General features: G+C 33.8%; 3 protein-coding genes and 1 non-coding gene across 4 annotated transcripts; 3 read left to right on the top strand and 1 right to left on the bottom strand.

Annotated features, from left to right (window-relative positions):
* Positions 1–1,236: 1,236 nt before the first annotated feature.
* Positions 1,237–3,292, top strand: LOC110739887 (universal stress protein A-like protein). The gene is made up of 4 exons (XM_021920368.1): positions 1,237–1,309; positions 2,469–2,572; positions 2,647–2,789; positions 3,205–3,292. The coding sequence occupies exons 1-4, from the start codon at positions 1,237–1,239 to the stop codon at positions 3,290–3,292; spliced, it is 408 nt and encodes a 135-aa protein (XP_021776060.1).
* A 1,249-nt stretch (positions 3,293–4,541) lies between these two features.
* LOC110739834 (universal stress protein A-like protein) lies at positions 4,542–12,586 on the top strand. The gene is made up of 4 exons (XM_021920316.1): positions 4,542–5,022; positions 10,856–10,959; positions 11,071–11,189; positions 11,714–12,586. The coding sequence occupies exons 1-4, from the start codon at positions 4,839–4,841 to the stop codon at positions 11,829–11,831; spliced, it is 525 nt and encodes a 174-aa protein (XP_021776008.1). The 5' UTR covers positions 4,542–4,838; the 3' UTR covers positions 11,832–12,586.
* TRNAN-GUU lies at positions 10,423–10,496 on the bottom strand. Its single transcript has one exon. It is a non-coding gene; the product is annotated as a tRNA-Asn (tRNA).
* Positions 12,587–13,724: 1,138 nt separating the features above from the next.
* LOC110739886 lies at positions 13,725–14,743 on the top strand. Its single transcript, XM_021920367.1, has 4 exons — positions 13,725–13,828; positions 14,022–14,417; positions 14,524–14,638; positions 14,738–14,743. The coding sequence occupies exons 1-4, from the start codon at positions 13,725–13,727 to the stop codon at positions 14,741–14,743; spliced, it is 621 nt and encodes a 206-aa protein (XP_021776059.1).
* The last annotated feature ends 3,377 nt before the right edge of the window (positions 14,744–18,120 follow it).

The raw sequence follows: 18,120 nt of genomic DNA, 5'->3' as shown, positions 1-18,120 counted from the left end.
TCCTTTTCCTCTGTGTAAGCCATTTTCCCAGGAACTTACTCAACAGGGTTGCCTGCGTGCTCTGAGTTCCCGCTCTGATACCAACTGAAAGTCTAACCGACTAATACAAGAGGGGGGGTGAATTGTATTTGAGGTGAAATCTAAAAACTTTTGCGGAATTTAACTAAATGAAATAATGACGAGAGAAGATATAGGCTTTTCTAAATTTCCACTATGTAATCAAACTCTTTACAAGTGAAGATTCAAACCCGTTAACAAGTTCCACAAATTAGGAACTTGTTCCCAACTCTCACAGAAGCCTTCAGCAGCGAAGCTTCCTTGACCTCACCTTACACAAACTCACAATCCCAAACCCCAAAGTGCTTGAATACAATCTGTAATTACAAATACCTATTGCACTCAAGAATATAAGAAGGAAAATAACTCTCTTTATGTTAGTAGGTTGCTACTGGAATTTTTATGCTCAAGAGTTGTGTTTTGCTGAGATAGTTTGCATGAGTATTTATAGAGAAGGCTTAGTCATTAACCTCCACTATAATCACGTCCACATGCCAACACCCCACTAACAACTTGTGGAGTTAACTTGACAGATGATGATCATGAAGGAGGTTTCCTAGCCTTATCTCACTAATCCACTATCTCAACAACTTGATAAACATTAGCTTTGATAAAACCGTATAATCAGAGATTTTCACAACAAAGAAAACTGCTTGTTAACTTTATCAAAAGTTTGTTTAAAAAGATTTTATTTTAAAAAGGATTTTATTTGAATAGATAAATTAATTATTTATATTAAAACAACTAGATAATTATCTTAGATAATTATCTTTATTCGAAATTAGATGACTAGATAAAACTTTTATAAATTATCTTTTTCCTTAAGAAACTAACTTTTATTCCAGTAGTCTTTTTAATAATATAAGTCATTGAGTTCCTTTCCGACTTTATATTATTGAGTGCTCACAATTAAAACTAGAACGTGAGATTTGCACGAGGCTTTTTAGAGAATGCTACTCCGCATCCAAGTTCCTACTCCGGAACGAACTTTGCTTGAACCCTTTATTCACCAAAGACTCAAAACATTCATTAGTCGAGTTTGTCAATTTGTCCATCAAAACCAAAAGGCTCAACAGTGATGGTAGCTTCTACGCCCTTAATTGGGCTCTTGCTAATCTTCTTAAACCCAACACAACAACTACTACCACTACTGCTACGCCGATTGAAGATGAAGGTTGCATGGTTTATTTGGTTCATGTTCAACACCCTTTCAACAACTATGTCTACCCTGCCGGTGCCGGTTTACACACTGGTATGGACGTATGGTATTACTGTCATCTTCTTTTTATTTGATGCTACTATTGGATCATTGTTTGGTTCTTACTAACTAATCTCTTTGGGTTTGTCATTCCTTCATTTTTGCCTTTTTGTTGTACCCCTTTTGTTTAGATGAATCGCAATACTTTGACTTTTATGTCTAATACTACACAACTTTGACTATTAACTTATTTCAATTCATAATCTAGTAATTGGACTATATTTTACCTAATTACTTTGTATTTTATATATTAGTAAAAAATATTTGGTCAAAGACAGTATGTGTGTATAATATAACAAGAAATTTAACTAATGCTACCTCGTTATCCAAAAATCTATGTTAAAAAGTAGTTCATGAAAGTGATGATTATGAGTACATCTTATCAACGCAAATTTAGCATAGCGATATATATCGTCATTTGATTTAAATTTGTTCTTATATCACTTAATTGACAAGTATATTGGTGTCTCTAATTAAAATTTGAGAGTTGTTGCATGTGTTGATCGAAAAGATCGAGCTATTGACTCAGACTACGCTTGGGGACACAAAGAAAAGTCAACAAACATAGAAATCAAGAATCAGAATGATAAAAGTATGTAAGCCCAACAACGTAATTAGAGATCATTAATCAGTTGCATTTAGATTATTAGGTTGATGGTGTGTAAGTTGATTGCTTGAATTTATAGATTTAAGAAAAAATTCAAGGTTAAGCATTTCCTAACTTTAATTAGGAATATATAATACTCTTTTTGTCCCATATTAAGCTTGACTTTGCATGAGCTACGAGACATGAATTTGACTATTAATATCTTTGGCCTCGCGTAAGAATAATTCTTTCTAATATTCTTAACTAGCTAGCCTTCATTTAAAGCTATGAGAATTTGAAGATTGCTCGACCAAAAATTGTTAGTATTAAAAATGTCTCCTTATGCTAACTACAAGCCTACAAGGTCATAGTAGTCTTAAAACTCTTACTTTGGAGAATTCAATTTTACTTGGTCACTTTAGACGTGTAGTGTAAATTATGAGAAACCGTAACTAATTATACATTATTTTGCAAGTAAGCAAAGGTCTATGAATATAATGAAATCATTATCACATAATTAATACATATGCTAACTTTGTTCTTTTGGCCTGGATTCATGTAAATTAGCTGCTTTTGCTGCATCATCTGTGGTAGAATCTGTAAAGAAAGCACAAGCAGAGGTTTCAGCGAAAATCCTTCAACGTGCAATCTCAATTTGCAAGCAAAATATGGTAAAATTCCCAGCACTTTACTTTTTACCATCCACAATATAATGATGTAATAATCCTCTTTGTTGTGTACGTAGGTTCGAGCTGAAACTTTAATTTTTCAAGGAGATTCCAAAGACGAGATCTGCAAAGCAGCAGAACAAACACATGTTGATATGCTAATCATTGGCAGTCGTGGTCTAGGTGGAATTAAAAGGAAATCAATGAATTTTCTCATGGTGTATCATATTAAGTTCCTATAACTAATTTTACATTAAATTATTCACAATAATTTATGTTCGTCTAAGTAATGCATACATAAACCTACCTCGAACGATGATTGATTTAATTTGTACCAAAAAGGCCAAGTGTACATGTTTCTGTGCAAAAATGAAATAAAGTAGAATGGGTTGAACAAAAGAATGAAGCTGATAAGAGTCATATTACGTATGATTAAAATTGTTACACGATTACATGACGAAGGTTAATGGGTATGATTAAAATTGTTACACGATTACATGACGAAGGACAATGGTTAAATTTGTTACACGATTAAAATGGGTTGAATTAAAAGTCGACTTTTTAGCTCTCAAAACTAATAGAATACAATTGACAATAAGTTTTCTTATAATTCTTTTTGTTTTGATGATGCACAGAGCATTTCTTGGAAGTGTTAGTGACTATTGTGCACACCACGCTTGTTGCCCAGTCTTGATTGTGAAACCACCGAAGCATATCAAGTAATGATGAGACGAAGAATAAAATGTTTAGTAAACTAGTAGTACCGACTCCCAATTAAGTATATATCAGATGACACTGATATGGCGAAATTAATAGCTTGTAATTGTTATGTTACGTTAGTTTGTTTCTCCTAAATGTCGAGACTCCAGGCTATATGGGTATAACAAAATTAGGTAATACGTACATACGATGAAAAAAACAGCGCATGTAATAATATTTTACAGAACATTAAGTATGGAGCAAGGCGTGCATTATGGTGTTATGAAGGTTTGTTGTAAATATGGTGTTATGAAGGTTTGTTGTAAACTACGAAAGTAGGTTCTTTCATACTCCGTCGTTTGTTGTAAACTATGAAATAGTTTTTTCATATTTCATACTACGTATGTCTTTATATGATTTGGTTCCTAAATTAGTGGTATTAGTTTTAGGAGATAATTTGGTAGTTGCATTGTCATGCATTATTATCTATATACAGAAATCAATTGCCAAAGTTGGCACCCCAATTTGTGAATTACATACTAAGCTATGACTATGAGTGATGTCTCATTAGTATCATCCGAAAGTACAGTTGTACTTGTATATAGTGGTCTGATTTAGTGCATTCATTTTAACATAATTTAATTTGATTATTTGAGCTTATCTTTTCTGATATGATGTGAATATGTGATTCATGATTTCATCATTTGCAATTTGCAAGGTGTGGGATAAATCACGAGTTTCTTCCTTTATGACATGTGTTGGGTCACTTTATGTCATGTGTAATCTCGTGTAGGTTTTTTCCATGAACTGCCCATTGATTTCCTAGAATTTACTTTAATTGTTTAATTGTATTATACCCCCTTGTTTTCATTATTTCTTCTTAATTAAGATTCAATTCCTACTATAAATTTTTTATGTTAAGTACCATATGATTAAACAGCCAAGCATCGGCTTAGGCTCTAATTTGGTCTAAATTTATATTATCGTTCTAAATTAATTGACACATTTTTTCTTTTGGTTCATTTTTAAGAATATATAATCATGTGGAATATTATTGTTAAATATGACATTTCTAGTTGTTTATTTTTTAAATATCAATTTTTTTTTATGCTTTTTCCATTCTTTTAAATTTTCAGTTAATTCATGAAATGCCACTGAGCAATTGCAAAATTCACCAAATGCCATCCGACTTTTCAAAATTCACCAAATACCACCGAGTTTTAACAAAATTCACCAAATTATATTACTATATTTAATCTTATGTACTGTATTGAGTAAAAACGTAGGGAGTATGAAACAAAAACAGTAAGTGTAGGTACGTAGCAGTTTAGCACATAGCAGGAGTCTCGAATGTGGTACACGTGTTAGGAGTAGGGCCATTTGCATGAGCTGCCCATTGTATTTCCCTGAATACTATGTTCTCTTAACTCGTCTTCCCTTGTATACAGCCCTATATCAATCCAACCAAAACAATTTGTCTTAATCCACTTTCCAAATAATTACTCTCAAAAAATTAAAAAATAATTCTAAATAATAAAAACATACAGAAGAAAAAAAAAGGAAAGAAAAAATGAAGGTGATGATAGCACTTGATGAAAGTAAAGGGAGTTTTTACGCTCTAAACTGGGTTTTGTCCAATGTTTTAAAGCCTGTTATTTCAACTGAAACAAATGATAATGAAGAAAGGGAGAATTTGGTGTACTTGGTTCATGTCAACCTTCCTTTCCAAACTTATGTCTATCCTGCCGGACCTGGTTCGTCTATTCTATCTTCTTTCTGTTTTTTTTTTTAAAAATCTCATAATAATGATATAAGATGCGAAATTAGAGGCTATTTTAAGATTGTTTCAAGTATGGAGTACTACTATATTTTCATGATATCAACTTCCTTACAAATGATATAAATTTTTATATTATTTTTGGTTGTTGGTTTAATAATTTGTTCATATAGTACTCCTCCGTCCCATAATACTTGGGACGTTGGGGTGGGACACGTAATTTAAGAAAATTACAAGTGGTTCAATTTAAAATATTTGTTTATTATATAAAAGATTCTATTTTGTAATTTTATATTGTAAGAAAAGAAAAAGTGGGGGAGGTGGAGCTAGTGAGGAGAGAGAGAATATGTAGGATTTAACTAGGTTTTCATTTGGAGTTTGTGATCCCAAAGAGAGTATAGGAAAAAAAATTATTAGTGGTTTCAATCCATATTTAGTAACGTATCAAGTATTTTGGGAATGACAAAAATGGTAACTAAACCTGGACACGGGCCGGGTTGGCCCGCGTGCCGCCCAGCACGGCCCGCCGTTCGGCGTAGCCCGACACGGCCCGAAGTCAAGCACGGCACGGCACGAAGTTCAACTTCCGTGCCACGGGCCGTGCCACGGACAGGGTTGAGAATTCCCAGGCACGGCCCGGCACGAGCACGGGCATGGCCCGCCGCGCTGGCCCGCAGGCACGGCCCGCGGGCCAACGGTAATATTACCGTTTCATGTAGCTAGAAGCCAAAAAAACGGCTATAAAACGGCTAGTTTTTTGCCAATTTGCTCCCCAAAAATTCTATAAATACTCACCTCCATTTCATTCCCAAATCACAAAATCACAATCTCTTCTTCTTATCTCTTATATTCTCTAAATCTCTAATAATCCTTATTTTCTTAAATTCTCTAATTATTCTCTTAAATTCTCTAATTATTTTCCTAATATCGGAAAAAATTAAAAAGTTCGTAATCGTAATTAGTGGAGCGTTGAAGCACGGTTGTAAGATCTAAACTAATCTTAAATTTATTTATTGTTTTATTGTTATTATTAGAATAATCTTGTTTAATTATTATTGTTGTTAATTGTTATTGTTGTTGTTATAATTGTTGTTATTAATTATTTTATTATTGTTACAATTGTTGTTATTATTTATTTTTGTTGTTATTGTTATTGTTATAGTTGTTGTTATTAATTAATATTATTGATATTTTTATTGTTAAAATTGTTGTTATTAATTATTATTATTATAGTTAACCATTTTTTATTAAAAAATTAATTGTTAATTATGGCATCGAACAACCCATCATCTAGGTCTAGGGGGAAAGGCCGACTTATCCGTAGTAGTAGTTCTAGGGAACCACCAAATACAACGAGCCCCCAAATTACGAGTCAAACCAATGACCCCATTTACTTCCCCCCGGGCTATGAGCCATATAATACGTCGGGATTTCCAGCACCACCACTAAACCAATTTCCACTACCACGATACCAATTTCCACCTAATTATATCGGTAATCAACAAAACTATTGTTCTAGCCAAGGTAGCCAAGAAAGTACCCGAATTCCCTCCGGTTCTACCCCTTCTACTGCCACTCCCACTAGTCCCACTACTAACCATCACACACATCATGAATGGTTAACCGAAACTGAGATGCTACTTTTGAAAAACCGAAGGAGTGAGGTATGGCGTTATTTTGTCCTAAGTAAAGATGGTGAACAATGGGCAAAATGTAAAACATGTAATAGTGTATTCACGGCAGTTACCAAAAACGGGACGGGACACTTATCTAGACACATGAAAGCTTGTGCAAAACCAGCTAGTGATCCAACCCAGCCCAAAATTTCCCAATTCCATCCATACGGCTTTACATACAACTATGAGAGGGATAGGGATGAACTAGGAAAAATGATAGTACACGCCGAACAACCTTTTCTTTTCTCGGAAAGTGACGCATTCAACACCTACATTAACAAAGCACTACAACCCCAACATAAAAGAATCTCTAGGAAAACCGTTCGTTCCGCCGCAATGAAAAATTTCCTAGAGTACAAAGTCCGGTTACAAGCCGAATTGAGTAACCTTAACTGTAGAGTATCTTTAACAGCCGATTCTTGGGATAGTGGTTATAAATATCACTATTTATGTGTGACTTGCCATTGGGTAGATGATCAATGGATGTTACAAAAAAGAATAATACATTTCAAAATGCTGGAATACCCACACATCGGCATTAACATTGCTCACCATTTAATGCAAGCAATAGACGAATACAACCTTCGAGATAAAATGATGTCTATGACTTTTGATAATGCAACCTCTATGACATACACAGCTAATCTTATCAAACAAAACTTAACCGATGTACTATTAGACGGTGAAGCTCTTCATACTAGATGTGTTTGCCATGTACTTAACTTATGTGTACAGGATGGAGTTCGGGCAATTGTCCCATACTACAGCAAAATCAGAGATGCTATTATGTCTATTAATAGCTCTAACATGAGATACCAAGAATGGAAGAGTTTTCTAAAACAACAAAAGATAAGGGTAATAAAAATTAGAACCGATTGCCCAACTAGGTGGAATTCCACCTATGACATGTTAACAAAGGCAATTGAGTATAAGGGCCCGTTAACATTATTTTACAACCAAAAATTTCCACAAAATGCTTTGTATGATGATGATTGGAAAAACTTTGAACGATATATGCAATTTTTACAGTTATTATATAACATGACGTATTGTTTTTCTACTGTTTACAATCCTTGTGCTCAAAACTTTCTTTCTAATGCATGCTTACTCGCCCAACTTTTCGCTGATCATCGCGATCAAAGTGATTATGATCAGTATCTTCCAGCAAAGGAAAAAAGTGGCGTAAATATTATAGTGAGATTCCTTTGATTTATATTTTTGCTTCCATATTAGATCCTAGGCAAAAGTATGAAAACACATTTATGTTAGTTGACATTTACTTTCAATGCATGTTTCTTGACGATGATGTAGAAAACTATAAGACTAATGTGAAGGATCAGTTTTTTGCTTTATATAGAGTCTATGAAGCCAAATATGGCACCGTTCCTCGCTCAGGGCCTTCCCAACCATCCAAAAACGTAAGTAAGAAGGCCAAACATTTATTTTCACAAGCTACTAACTTGATTTCAAGGTTTTCAGGTGATTAATCAATCAGGAGAACGCAAAGCGACGTCTCGGAGTTGCAGATGTACCTGAGTTACGACTTCACCAAAGGCATGGACGACGATGAGATAAACAGCCTCGACCTCCTTGCATGGTGGAAACAACAAAGCTCGAAGCATCCAACTTTGGCGGCAATGGCACGAGACATTCTTGCTATCCAAGTTTCCTCCGTTGCCTCCGAACGAGCTTTTAGCGCATCCGGAAGGGTTTTAGACGATAGAAGAACAAGTCTAAAACCCGAAACACTAGAAATGTGCGTGTGTTTCAAATATTGGTTGGATGCGGAAAATCGCTCACAAGACCGTTCTTACGACCACAACGACAACGAAGAAGGAACCTCCGCTTCCGGTTCGGGTTCGACTAGTTCCCAATCTATGCAACTAGCCGATGACCTTGAAGGCGAAGGTGAAGACGAAGACGAAGACGAATACGAGCAAGAAGAAGGAGAAGAAGAATAGACAATTATTGTATATTGTACGATTTTAAAAATATCAATTTTATCATTTTTCAATTTTTGTTTAATACCATCATTGTATGATTTTTATCATTGTTATCATTGTACAATTTTCTCAACTCAAGTAATAATAATATAAAGTACGCATTATTCACATCAAAAGTCCAATTTGCCTTTTTTCCCCGTTTTGTTACAATTTGTAAATTCATATTAAAAAAAATAAAATTATACTAATTACTAATAAATCATAAACATTAAATTTTAAAGTAATAGTATAAAGTAAATATATAAATATAAATATTGAATATACAAATTATAAAACATAAATATTCAACTTATAATTATAATTCATAACTTAATAACTTATAAGTTATAAACTTATAAGTTACCTTATAAAACTTATAATTATAATTTTATAACTTATATACATTATAAACTTATTAATTTATAATGTTGTCATAAAAAAAATAAAAAAAAAATAAAAAAAATTGAAAACTGCACCAGCCCGCAGGCCGGCACGTGGCCGGCACGGCACGAGCCCGCCAGGCACGAGGGCCGTGCCGTGCCGTGGGCTGGCCTGTGAAAATGGCCGGCACGGCACGGCACGAAATCCTGGGCCCGCCGGCACGACCGGCACGGCACGAACCAGCCCGTGGCCCGCCAAGCACGGCCCGCGGCGGCCCGGCACGGCACGGTGCCCAGGATTAATGGTAACTATGTCCAATATTATGGGAATGAGGAAAACTTAAAACACCTTGACCATGAAAATTTTATGTGGGGTCGTTATTATAATTGCATTGACGTGGGATTTAAATTAGGTTTTTTTTTTACTTTTACCAAAAAAAATAAAAAATTATTTTTTACCACCAAAATTTCTAAAACTTTTATTTACCACCAAAACAAATTCTAAAAATTATTTTTTTTATCACCTGCCGTCAAAAATTTGGTAAATCAACGGAATTTTTTTAATTTTTCGATTTTCGTGCCAAAAACATGTTCTTCAGGGGTTTTAGGGGCATTTTGGCCCTATAGATCCAATTTGAGGTCAGAATTGAAAAATAAACTTTTCATGAATGACTCGTTTTTCCTACTAAAAAAATACCTCAATTTACGTGGAACACGCAAAATGAAGCATTTTTGATATTTTTTGTCAATTCTGACCTCAAATTGGTTCCATAGGACCAAAATGCCCACCTAAACCTATAAAGAACATGTTTTGCGCACGAAAATCGAAGATTTTTTTAGCACCGTTAGATTTAATGGTTTTCTTGACGGTAGGTGGTAAAAAATAATTTTTAGAAATTATTTTGGTGGTAAATTAAAAGTTTTGGTGGTAAAAAACACTTTTTGTTTTTTTTTTTTTTTGTAAAAGTCAAATAAATCCTTTAAATTATTTCGACCTGCCAAATTTGACCCATATTTGATTGTCACATCCGAAATATCTGACCCCAAAATGACCTGAAATTCGAAATGACCCAATCTAAAACCTCCCACTTGACCCAAAGTGGAGTTAACCCACTATTGCCTCGAAACCCGCAGTGACCTAACTTGATTTTGCCTGACCTTAAAATTATCTGAAACCCGAAGTAACCTGACTTAATTTTAACTGAATTATTAACTTGAAATACCGGATAGATACCCAAATCGATATTGCTTGATTCCCAAAATGACCAAACCAAAATAATTTTTTATCCAAAAAAATGTTGGGGAAAAAATATTGCAGTAGAAAATTAAAAACTGAAACCGCTAGAAGGAGGGGTCGAACCTCCGACCTTGTGGTTAACAGCCACACGCTCTAACCAACTGAGCTATTCCAGCTTTTGATATTTCATTATTTGATAATAACTTATCAGTGTATACAATACGGAGTAAGTAAATTGCAAGTAAAGCATACTTCGCAAATTTGGATGTTCTATCAATGAGTGGTACTCCATTTTAATTAAATTGTGCAATTATTTTTAAATTGAGCATTAAATTAAATATCTATCAATTGAATATTGTGTCATTGTGTGTGACAATGTATATGCAATTGCTTATACTACAATTTCTGTCTTAGAATCTGTTAAAGTTCATTTTAATTAAAGAAATAGTGCAATTTTGTCAAAAAAATAAATAAACGGAATACTCGGTATCAGATATCTAAAACTTGTATATTGTGTGTAAATTTGTATATGCAGTTGTTTATACGACAACTTCGGTCTTAGAATCTGGTAAGCATGCACAAGAGCAAATATCGGCAGGTATATTTGCTCGTGCTATGAAAAGTTGTAAGGACATGAAGGTGAGTACAAAATTAAGTAATTGTGGAGTATGTGCTCTTAAATTAATATGGTATTATCAATGATAACACTAACTTGACAAATTAATTTTGGATTTGCAATGTTAAACATAGATTAAAGCAGAAGCATTGACTATGCGCGGCGAACCAAAGGAGGTACTTTGTCAAGTTGCTGAGCAGAAACAAGTTGATCTTTTGGTTGTGGGTAGTCGCGGTCTTGGCGTGCTGAAAAGGTGAATATATAACTATACTTTATAAGCTAAACGTTACTTATTGTCGTGGCTTTTTGTTGGCGAAAATAATTAGAATAGTTAATTTAAGTGACCTCAATTAAAGTCTTAGAGGATGACACTCCAGACCTTGGGTTGTATATTCTTACATTCCATTACCTTTTGTAGTTCTCTCAGTGCTACATAATGTATTACTTGTGTAAAGATAGATTAATAAGCTTAGTGAAAAATATTTAGTTGAATGCAAATTACATAGAATTGATTGAAAATTAACAACATTTTAAGTTTTCTACTATTAGAAAAGTTATATAGTACTCCTTTTGTCTCTAGAAGTTCACGTTGTTTTGACATTTTTATGAGATGAATCAGATACTCATCGTTCAAACAAGAAAAACTTTCAAAGGTGGATATAGATTTAGGAGTAAAATTTAGTTTGCTATTATGTGACTATAGCATAATTATGATTTGATTTATTTATTTGTTGCGAAAATAATTCTGATCTGTAATACATAATGATGTACCTACAGGGCCTTCCTGGGAAGCGTTAGTGATTATTGTATGCACCATGCACATTGCCCTGTGTTGATTGTAAAGCCGCCTAAGGAGTTAAATAACAATGAAGAAGTGCCCCAAAAAACAGCCTAAGACGAGGAAGAACTCTAATTTACAAGAAATATAGTTATTGCTTGTATCTTTTCTTGAATATGTAAGTAATGGCTAGTATGACTACAAGAGGACAGTGTCTGATACTCTGAATTGCGTGTGTAGTTTTTTTCCATTGTTGGATCTTGGATGGATATAGGCTACAAGTCATATGACATTTTATATAATACTTACATATTTATAGTGGTTTTCATACCAATTCAAAATAATTATATAGGGTTGTTTTCATACCAAAAGTAATATATATATAGGGTTGTTTATCATACACAAATTAAACTTTTTTGCTTTTTTCTTTTTTTTTTTTTTTTTTTTTTTTTTTTTTTTGTGGGGAAGAATTGTGGTTTGGTATTAAAAAGGGTGTGATTTGAGATTGTTCAATGTGTATTGAAATGAGCTTTATTACGTGAGTTAAGTAAGTTAAATAAAGGGTCACAAAAATTAGATGATTTGTGGTGCGTTCTTTTTACCTAAATTTTTTTTTTATAAATTTAATTTATGAAACAATTGAGAGAAAAAAAATATAATAAAGGGAGCATATAACAAAAATTATCATACATAAGGTTGTACGATGCATGACTTAGTTATTTGGAGTTTTTTTTGGTTCGTCTTAACAAATGATTTTAGGTAAACTTTTGGGTAGAACGGACTCACCGTGAGTCTGGACTTGAGAATCCAAATGCTACACCAAACATCACAAGAATTCAAATGCTACACCACACATCACAGCCCCGCATCTCCTGTCAACTGCACTCTCCTCCTCATCTTCACTCAGATTCAGCGCTCTCACCCCATTCTCAGCAGCAACAGTAGAGTAATGATGACCGTTGCTTAAGCTGTGGTGTTGATTAACCGCGTCAGTCGGATCATGAAATCCGTTGATATTCGGATTATTTACATCGTCGTCTTCGTTGCCGTCAATTGAAGAGATCGGTTGGTAGTAATCGGTGAATTCGTCGGAGTTTGTACTTTTGAATATGAGCATTGAAATCCTTGCAAACGCCATTAAATAAAGCTTGAGTTGACCTAGGATTACTCCAACAGGTTCTGCTGCCATTGTTGGAGAATCAGAAAGCTTTGGGTTTGAATACGAGCTTCGAGTTCGTTTCCTGCTTTGCTTTTGTTGCCGCCATTGTTGGAGAATCAAAAAGAAGAGAAAGAGAGAGGTGTTTATTGGAGGAAGAGAGGAGAAGGTGGTGGTGGTGGTGTGAAATGGGTGGTTGAGAAGAGAGAAAATGAGAGGAGAGTGTGGAGGAAGTGGAGAGTAGTGGATTATAAATAAGCCTCAAAAATATTAATATCATATTAGATTACTGCTGTCAAATATTAGAATATTATTGTCATAAATAAAATATTATTGTCATATATTATAATATTATTGTCATATATTAAAATATTAGATTATTAGATAATTAATGTCAGATATTAGATTATTAATGTCATATATTTGAATATTATTGTCATAAATTAGAATATTATTGTTATATATTAGAACATTATTGCCACACGTATTGGACTCACGGTGAGTCCGATATCACGCACAACGTTTCCATGATTTTAATGAGTAATTAGATAATAAATGGTGAAAGATGTGCATTGACAAAAAAATGGTATGGTAATTTATTTATGGTTTTCAAGATAGTAGTTATGATTTTGGATTAACAAATTGGTTTGGTTGATATGTATTTATCCTGGGTTATTATTAGAGGTGTCAATTCAATGATCGGATCGGGTTCGATAAGGTTGGGTCAGATCAGGTCTATTTTCAAAGTTGAATCATGTTGAACTATTATGTCCACGCGAGTCGAAATTTGAATCGGAAATGATACCATCAGGGTTGTGGTGGATAGACTTACCAAATCGGCAGTGTTTATACCAATGAAGAAGACTTGGAATATGGAACAACTTGCAAAGGCTTACATCAAAAATGTTGTGAGACTACATGGAGTTCCTAAGGATATCGTTTCTGATAGGGATTCCAGGTTTCTTTCGAAATTCTGGAAAAGTGTTTAGGAAAACTTTGGTACAACATTGAAGATGAGTACAACATTCCATCCTGCAACGGATGGACAATCTGAGAGAACCATCCAAACCTTGGAATTACCAAGGAGGATGGGAAGATAGTTTAGACTTGGTAGAATTCTCTTACAATGATAATTACCATGCAAGCATTAGCATGACACCATTTGAGGCCTTGTATGGAAGGAAGTGTAGAAGTCCACTATGTTGGAGTGACATTAGTGAGACAATAATTCTAGGTCCTCAATTGATAGAAGAAACCACGAAGCAAGTGAGAGAAATCCAAGCTAAGATTCAAGTTGCTCAAGGTAGGCAAAAGAGTTACATAGATTTGAAGCGTAAGGAAGAGGAATTTCAAGTTGGTGATAAGGTATTGCTTAAGGTTTTACCAATGAAAGGAGTTATGAGATTTGGAAAGAAAGGGAAATTGAGTCCAAAGTACATTGGACCATATGAGATTTTGCAAAGGATAGGTAAAGTTGCTTATAGATTGGCATTGTCTATGGACTTTAGTAAGGTACATGATGTGTTTCACGTTTCTCAGTTGAGAAGGTACATCCCAGACAAGTTGCATGTTTTACAACCTGAAACCATAGAACTAAAGCCTAACCTATGAGGAGGACCTGTAAAGATTCTTGACAGTAAAGTGCGTATGTAGTACACGCAAGAAGGATGTAAAGATAGTAAAGGTTTTGTGGTCGAATCAAGAAACTGAAAAAGCGACATGGGAAGCTGAGAATGAAATGAGAAAGAAGTGCCCAGAATTGTTTGAGGTTAGTTGAGTTACGGGGTCGTAACTCGTTTTCTATAAGGGGGGTAAAATGCGGTAGAATTTGGCGCTTTTTACCTTCATTTCAAGAATTTTTGTGCAGTTTTAGTGTATTTTGCACAATTTTATGCAAAGTTTAGAAAGAAAGAGAACAAGGAAGGTTACAAAATGTACAACAACTATAAGTATTAAGAAAAAAATTTACCAAGTGGGTGAAAAATTGCAATTTTAAACAAGTTTTGAACAAAGTTTTATAATTTTCGTGCTCAAGTTTCGAGAACGAAACTTCTTTTAAGGGGGGTAGACTGTAATACTCCGTATATTTATAATACTTTATATATATAAATTATTTATTTTATTTATAAATTAAATTGATTCATTTCATTTTAAAGAATTAATTATTTAAATATAAAATAAGTGTGTATAAAATAATATGAATCATTAATTGAGGCAATAAAGTGTTTTTAAATTGAGTCAACATCAATTAAATTATTGGATCAACTTGTTGGAAATTAAAGAACACTTAAGAGTCCAACAATTTAGCCTCAAAGAAGAAGTTAAGGGGGAGTAGAATTAGTAATGGCAGTTTTGGTAAATAAGTGTTTTTGTTTTAAAAGAGGATATAAATAGCCCAAAACCCAAGAATTTCACACTCTAAAATCATATTGTCAAATTTCACAAAAAAACCCCAAAAGTTTTCCTCTTATTTTCTCTCTTCTTTTTCCTCCCTTTTCTCCTCACTTCCTCACGCCTCTCTCCTCCTCACCACCGGTGCCACCACCGACCATCGGCGATCAGTAGCTGCTGCTGCCGGCCACCATCCCTCCTTCTCTCGCTCTCCTCTTCACGGTTTTGGTATTTAAAAAGAAAAAAAAAACAACTCTCTTTACTCCTAATTTATTTCTAGCTTGTTTTAATTAATTTAAAGCATGATTTTGATTATGTTTTGATGTTGATTTTGGGTATTTGATGTTATTAATTTATTCCTATAAATTTCAGATTTTAATTTAATCAAAAACCCCCAATTTACAAACCCTAGAATTTGGGTATTTAATGTTTATGGTTAGGGTTTGATCTTAGGTTGTTAATTAATGATTTAAACATGTTTCTAATTAATTTTAAGCCCTCAATTAATGCTGGATTTTAATTATACACACTACTTTTTAATTATTATGTTAGGGTTTGATTACCCATAAAAAGAAAAAGGTTTTTGATGATTTAAATATGATTTCCTAGTCTATTAGTGATGTTTTATACAAAATAAACATGCCGGAATTTTATATAAGTCTTGAAAACTAAGTCTTTTTCAAAGGACTTATAGTACCCAATTAAAGAAAAGCTTTTAAGGCTTTTAAACCATTAAATTGGGTTAATTAGTAAGGTTTAAAGTGTATTATAGTTGCTGAAAATTTGTCGGAATGGTGGATTAATTATAGCTATGTATTTTTATTTGAAGGAAGCTTTGAGCTAGGTGATTTCTAGCGAGTGTGGCCGAGTTTAGGCACTATTCAAGATACTTATGCACATAAGAATATTTGTGTATGCGTAGTATCGTGCTAGGTTTGTAAAGTATGTTTCAAGTGATGAAATAGTAGCATATTTGGTTGATTATATGCTTGGATTGAATGTTGGTTGATCATGAATTATTATGCAAGCATGTGAATATGTTATTTGAGGCATGATACAACTTGAATATGTATGAATCATGGAAGTATGTTTTATTTTCAAGTATCAAGAAAGCGTAAATTTAATAAGCAAGGCTTATGTATACTTAAAAGAGCTAAAGTTAGAATTATTGAGCATGATTCATGATTTTATTACTCGCCCATTTATTATTGGTGTTGAGTCAAGAAGTTAGTTTAATTATTTACTTACTCGTGTAAGTTGAGAATAAGTCATTGAAGTTTAGTAGTGCATCTTATGCACCAAGGTAGTAATAGTGCAATTTTGTGCACAAAACTAGGCAAGGAGCCTTAATTAAAATAAATAGTATGTGCTCACTACTTAATTCAAGAATGAAATGGAAGTATATGTTGATTGTTCTTGTGTTTGTTCTTGATTAATTGGTTGGAGTCATCACAAGTTAAATTGGTAAATCACGTAAAGTGTAAAAGGATACACACCAAAACTCTTGGAACACATACACCTTGAGTATGAACGCATGGGGGGGGGGAGTTATGTGACTTTAAATTTGATCATAGCTTCTACAGGAGTACAGGATGCTGTACTTTCTTTTATTATTAATGCGGTGGAATTCCGTCACAAGGAGACATAGTAGGTGCCCATTGGGGCAGCTCCCTAATTGGAAGCTCAATATGTCAATGGGCTATTTTTTAAGGAAGGAAACCCGTTCGATGCGTAATCCAAAACCATTGTTTGATAATTAATATTGTTGTATGAGTCAAAAGTAAGTTGACTTGATTGTATGGCAAGCATGTTTTAATTATTTATTGTTAGGATATTCATGTTAGTGTGGTGCATATGTACTCAGTTTTTGCTGATTCGTACTTTTGTGTTTGTGTTTGACTTTCTTTTGGATTGGCCCTACTATGACCCATTTATATAGTGAGTAGAGGGGTTGAAATAAAGAGAAAATGACAGGTACTTGAAGCATGAAGAGCATGAAGGGAATGAGTGCAGAAAGTTACTTGTTATGCGTGCTTCCTTAATTTTATATTTTAAATTGTTGATTTATTAATTGTGGACTAACATTGCTATGTTTTATTTTTAAGTTGGTTTTTGAAGGGTCATGTTTATATTGGTTCCAACTTGTGAACGTTTTATTTTGCTTTTGTTTTGAGGTTGTGAACTCAAGTTTTTTTTGAAAAGTTAGTTTTAATTTTAGACTTCCGCTATGTGACTTTGAAAATAGCCTTAAACATTATCACGGTGGCAGTAATATTTTGGTTGTTTCCTAAAATGAGTTTTATTTAGATTAGAAAGAGTATTTTAAAAGGAGGAAATTTCCAAGATATTACAAGGATTCTTTTAGAAGCTAAGCCTCTAGAAGGTTCTAATTTATCTTTTAAAGACCAAAGAGTTCGAAATCGAATAAAACTTCACTTTTTGATAACTATTCGGATACGAAGACGTCCGGATATCTTCCGGAAATACAATTCCATTAGAAGTCAAACTTTGTACGGCTTTGCTATCCTTTAGAACCAGCGCGCGACGCCAGAACCATCGCACAGCGACAACCCTGGTGCGACGCGTTAGCTCCAAGTGCGGCGCGACAACCCTAGCGCGTCGCGTCAAAAATCGTTCTATTTTATTTGAAACTTCTGATCTTTGATCATCGTCTAGACTCTTTTTTCCCCCTATAAATAGAGGTCATTTTCTCCGTTTTGAGATCATCAACAATCATCAACAACCATCATCAATAGTCATCATAATTCTCGAAGTTCTTAAATACCCATGTTCTTAGCCTTATCCTAAACACATTCTTGATATTCTCCCAAATCAGTCATAATACCTCATTTGGGAAAT

The sequence above is a fragment of the Chenopodium quinoa genome, unplaced genomic scaffold (genome assembly GCF_001683475.1).
Source record: "Chenopodium quinoa cultivar QQ74 unplaced genomic scaffold, ASM168347v1, whole genome shotgun sequence".
Classification (NCBI taxonomy): domain Eukaryota; kingdom Viridiplantae; phylum Streptophyta; class Magnoliopsida; order Caryophyllales; family Amaranthaceae; genus Chenopodium; species Chenopodium quinoa.
Note: the sequence above shows the minus strand (reverse complement) of the source record. Positions and strands in the feature narration are given on the sequence as shown.